The 5,188-nt window shown below is 51.3% G+C and overlaps 1 protein-coding gene across 2 annotated transcripts; it reads right to left on the bottom strand.

Annotated features, from left to right (window-relative positions):
• Positions 1–2,120: 2,120 nt before the first annotated feature.
• ALDH1B1 (aldehyde dehydrogenase 1 family member B1) lies at positions 2,121–3,674 on the bottom strand. 2 transcript variants are annotated; one of them, XM_088018857.1, is made up of 2 exons: positions 2,994–3,596; positions 2,121–2,879 (listed from the first exon to the last, which is right to left on the bottom strand). In XM_088018857.1, exons 1-2 carry the CDS (start codon positions 3,387–3,389, stop codon positions 2,121–2,123), a joined length of 1,155 nt encoding a protein of 384 aa, XP_087874983.1. In that variant the 5' UTR covers positions 3,390–3,596. The 2 variants fall into 2 exon arrangements, with proteins under 2 accessions (XP_087874983.1, XP_027964631.2); XM_028108830.2 differs by having other exon boundaries at positions 2,121–3,674.
• Positions 3,675–5,188: the final 1,514 nt, after the last annotated feature.

Here is a 5,188-nt window from a genome sequence, read left to right as displayed (position 1 = left end):
CCTCCACCCCTCCCCAGGCTGTTGGGGAGAAACTTGCCTACTCTGCAAAGGTGCCAAGAGCCTCCAAGAGAAAGGGATAAAAGATGCCCTTTGGGGGACAGCCAGGGTCACCCCAGGCTTAGACTAATGGTACAAAAATGAGGCCCTAGGAAGGGGGGATGACGGTCCCAAATAGACCCCAGGTCCTCAGGAAGCAGTTTCGGGTCCACTCCTGAAGACACAGAACAAAATCATCCTGATGCCTCGGTGAGATAACGGGACATCAAAGAGATGACCAAGGCTGTGCATTCCTAAGACTGAGTGGACCGAGAAGTGTGGTGATTCGTGAGCAGCATGGTCTAGAAAGATGGGAGACAAGGAGAGAGAGGCTCAGCCTTATTTCTGTACCATGGTCTGGCTGGCTGGGATTTACTCCCTTCAGATGGGGAATGAAGTCAGGAGACGAACAATGAATACACTGAACTCTGAGGTTTAAAATTCTGGAAACCGGGGCATCTGGGTGGCTGTGGGTTGAGCATCCAACTCTTGATTTTGGCTCAGGTCATGATCTCAGGGTCCTGAGATCAGCCTGTGTCAGGCTCCGGGCTCAGCGGGGAGTCTGCTTCACTCTCTCTCTCCACCTCTCCTGCAACCCCCCACCCCCCAGCCCGCTTACATGAACAAGTACACGTGCCCTCTTTCTCTCAAATAAATCTTTAAAAAATAAAAACAAATAAATAAAATTCTGAAAACCCCCAGCATGTCACAATGACCCCGATGCTGGGCTCTGCCTGAGGGGTAGTGTGTTTGGGTAGGGGCTGGGGGACAGTGTGGAAGGTCCAAAATGGGAACTCAGATGCACTTGCTCTAGGCAGGAACCAAGGCTTTTCTCTGTGGGCCTTAAAGTTGCACTTTGTCACCCAGCCGAGAGAAAACAAAAATGCAACTAGAAATATATTGGAGAGAGGGCTTTTGCACCTGACTAGATGACTACCTGGGTCCCTTCCATCCCCACGACTCAAAAATTTTCAGTTGTAAGAGAATGTTGATTTAAAAAATTGGCAAATAATGTATGGGTATCTTTTATTTAATTTTTAACTGAAATTAATTCACACACCATAAAATTCACCCTTTTATATGAATCACTGTGCAATCCAGTACTTTTCAATATATTCACAAAGTTGTGCAATCATCACTACTATCCAATTTCAGGACCCTTTGAAACCTCCCCAAAAGGAATCCTATACCCATTAGCAGTTACTCCTCATTCCCTCCTCCCCCAACACCTGGCAACTGCCAATGTACTTTCTGTCTCTGGATTTGCCTATTCTGGACATTTCATATAAATGGAATCATACAATATGTGGCCTTGTATGTATGTCTGGCTTCTTTTACTCAGCCTAATGGTTTCAAGGTTCATCCATACTATAGCACGGGTCAGTACTTCATTCCTTTTTAATGGCTGACTAGCACAAGGAATATTCCATGGAAACATTTTATTTACCCACTCACTAGCTAATGGACACTTGGGTTGTTTGAGTTTATTTTAAAGGAGTGGTTGTATAAATGCATTCTTTGCCCACTTTTTCCCTCAAAGTAATGATAATCAGTAGCAAAATGCAGGGTAAGCAAGCAAAACAGCTGGCAACCGGTACTTAAAAAAGGAGAAGCATCCTTGATTTTTGGGTTAAGTCATTGAAGAATGGGGCCAAGATTTGGCATCCACCTAGTTTGAAACCCCTGATGCCTCCCGATCCTATGTCTGAACTGAGTCCATCTACTAAGCCATTAGATTAATACATGGGGAAGTCCTCGGATCAGAAGGAAGAACTAAAAGCCACTGTCCAGATCAGTGGTTTTTAATCTATTTTCCAGAGACTCCCAAGATTTCATGGAAGTAACTCAGGGCCACCAAGGGGGCTGGGGCTGAGGCACAGGTGGATAGGACTCTTGAGTCTAGTCCCCAGTCCTGCTTTAACAAGAGCAGTTCTCATTTTAATTGCTTTATTTGCTGAGCTTCCCTCTAAGAGTTCATTTGGAACAAATAAAGTAGGGTCTGAGGCAAAAAGACTATTTGGCAACCATGGTCTAGGTGATTACGGAAACTCTGGACTGGAGGTGGGTCCCTGTGGTAGCCATTCTTACGAGTTCTTCTGAGGAATCTTGATGGTAACGGTCTTCACCTCCGTGTAGGGCTTAAGCCCATCCTCCCCCAGCTCCCTCCCATTGCCAGATTCCTTAAACCCTCCAAAGGGCGTGTGGCAGGTGACAATGTTGTAGGTGTTTACCCACACTGTGCCGGCCCGGAGCGCCTGAGTGAAGTACATGGCCTTGTCCAGGTCCCGGGTGAACACAGCAGCCGCCAAGCCATACCTGGTGTTGTTGGCCCTCTCGATCACCTCCTCCATCTTCTTGAATTTAAATAAGGGCTGCACAGGCCCGAAGATCTCCTCTCTGGCGATCCTCATGTCATCCTGCACGCCACCGAAGACCGTGGGCTTGATGAAGAAACCGTGCTCCCCAAAACGCTCCCCACCGCAGAGAAGTTTTGCCCCCTCCTTCTGGCCAAGCCGGATGTAGCTCAGGATTCGTTCAAACTGCTCTTTGTCCACCTGGGGCCCCTGCTGGGTGTCCAGCTCAAAGGGGTTCCCGACCCTTCTCTGCTTAGCCTTCTCCACGGTTCTCTCAAGAAACTCGTCGTAGATGGATTCTTCGACGAAGGTCCGGGAGCCCGCACAGCAGCACTGGCCCATGTTAAAGAACAGTGCTTCGTGGCACTGCTCCACAGCATGGTCCATGTCTGCGTCGGCCAACACGATGCTGGGGCTCTTCCCACCCAGCTCCAAGGTGACTCTCTTCAGGTTGGAATCGCCCGCCGCCTTCTGGATCAGGTGGCCCACCTCAGTAGAGCCGGTGAAGGCAACTTTGTTGATATCCATGTGCTGGGCGATGGCTGCACCCGCCGTTGGGCCGTAGCCGGTGATGATGTTCACCACCCCTGGGGGGAAGCCCGCCTCTTTGATGAGGGAGGCCAAGTACAGGGCAGACAAGGGGGTCTGCTCTGCCACCTTCATGACCACAGCGTTGCCAGTGGCCAGCGCTGGGGCGAGCTTCCAGCCCTGCATGACCAAGGGGAAGTTCCATGGGATTATCTGGCCACAGACGCCAACAGGCTCATGGCGGGTGAAGCAGAAATGCTCGCCATCCATAGGGATGGTCTTGCCGTGCCACTTGTCAGCCCAGCCAGCAAAGTACCGGTATACTTTGATGACCTCATCCAGGTCCAAGGCATAAGACTCCTGGAAAGGCTTCCCATTGTCCAAAGTCTCCAGGGAGGCCAGGTAGACACGATCCCGCTCCACCAGGTCGGCCAGGCGGTTCAGCAGGCGGCCACGCTCTGAGGCATCCATGCGGCGCCATGGAGACCCCAGGCGGAAGGCCTCGCGGGCTGCTTTCACTGCCCGATCCACGTCAGCCCGGTCCCCCTCAGCCACATGGCCAATGACCTCTCCCGTGGCGGGGTTGACTGTCGGGAAGGTCTTCTTGCTGGCTGCATCTTGCCACTCATTGTCGATGAACAGCCGGTTGTAGCGGATGTCTGGGTTCGGGATGGGGTTCGGAAGGGCTGCTGCCGAAGAGTACGGGGCGATCCTGCCACGGAGGCAGAGCAACCGGGGCACCAGGAAGCGCAGCATGTTCACGACTCTGGAGGGGGACAGGAGGAACCAGAGTGAACAGGTGACAGCAGGCTACGTGGTCCCCCAAAGGCCCACCAGCTCAGACGTTCCAAGATGCTAGCGTAAAGGGGTGCCACCTCTAACAATGTGGATTGTAAGCAGTACAAAGGCGCGGGTGCGTCAGGGTTGGGGGTGGGGGGCAATGGCCCCAAAGAACTCTCTGGTTCCAACTCCCTCATGTCCCATCTACCCTCCAGCTCACTCCCTCACCTCTTCTGGGTCTTGGATCAAATGTCACCTGCTCAGCAAAGCCTTCCCTGACTGCCCTTTAAAAAATTTACAGAACTGCCACTTTTCTCCCTGCCAGCACGCTGTCCCCCATTCCTGTGCTTTATTTCTCCCCACCTGACACACCAGAGAGTATATTTACACACGTGTATGTTTCTTGTCTGCCTCTCCCCAGTTAAACGTCCACTCTAGGACGGTAGGCATTTTTTTTCCTGGTTCATTCATTGCTCTGTCCCTGATGCCTCGAAGTATGCCTGCTACAGAGTTATTCAGTAGTAGTTATTAAGTGATAGACATCAAAACTTCCACAAACACTGTTCACAATTTGACCTCACAATGGAGTAGAAACCAAAGGGACTGAGAGAGTTGTCTCTGAGACAAGGGTTTGCTTCACTTCCCCTCTGTGCCTCAGTTTCCTCTTATGTGAAAGGCCTCATGGGGTTACACTGAATGGGGCCGTGCACTCAAAAGAGCCTGGCGACTGTCCGCCCAGCCCATCAGAGCTGGCTCGCCCTCAGAAACCAGCCTAGCCCGGCCCCTGGCGACATAGGTCTCAGCTTCCCAGGAGTGCAGCAAGTCTGGAAGCCACTGGAAAGAAGGGCTGTTTATTCTTCCCTATGGCTCTGAAACAGTGCAGACTTTATTAAAACAACAATTATAAAATTTAAACAGTATATAAAATGTATTCAGTGAAATGTAAATGGTGTCTAAAATTCCTAGATTCATTGAAACTCTTACTCTTCAGCCAGGACATCAATCCCTCCATCTTTTCTGTCTCACTTGAGTCTTGACCCACCAGCAGCCAAAAGGAATTGCACCTGGCCTCTCCACCCTCCACCCTCTGCCACTGGGCATCCTGGAAAGCAAAGCCCCAGCCAGGTCCCCCAGCTTCATACAAATCAGTGCTGCCCAAGAAAACCCTCCCCTGGAGGGTAGTTGAGCCAGCAGACCTGTCAGGGGTGCACTCAGGTTCCATTCTGCTCAGAGCTCTGTCCCATGCTGGGACAGAAGCAGCTTTGGGTCCAAAGGCCTGGATCTGAGGAGGGAGGGATCCCAGGAGAGGTTAAGTGGGGGTAACCAATCCATGGGGAGGTGGGGGATGGAAGGACTAAACAGGTGAGAGAGAGAGTCATAGACCAAGGCTGGCAAATCTTTCATGCTTAGCCAAGGCTGTTCCTCTTCTAGGGGCTTAAAAGGGGTCCGCGCTTGGAGCCTTCACTTGTATTTGTAAGACCACAGCACAC

This window comes from Eumetopias jubatus, unplaced genomic scaffold, assembly GCF_037043125.1.
Source record: "Eumetopias jubatus isolate StellerSeaLion01/CBP00866 unplaced genomic scaffold, mEumJub1_p1.0 scaffold_15, whole genome shotgun sequence".
In the NCBI taxonomy this organism is placed as follows: Eukaryota; Metazoa; Chordata; class Mammalia; order Carnivora; family Otariidae; genus Eumetopias; species Eumetopias jubatus.
Note: the sequence above shows the minus strand (reverse complement) of the source record. Positions and strands in the feature narration are given on the sequence as shown.

What these genes read in the sequence shown, in the direction of transcription:
- ALDH1B1 (XM_028108830.2), bottom strand. Translation starts at nt 3,674, where the DNA reads ATGCTGCGCTTCCTGGTGCCCCGGTTGCTCTGCCTCCGTGGCAGGATC.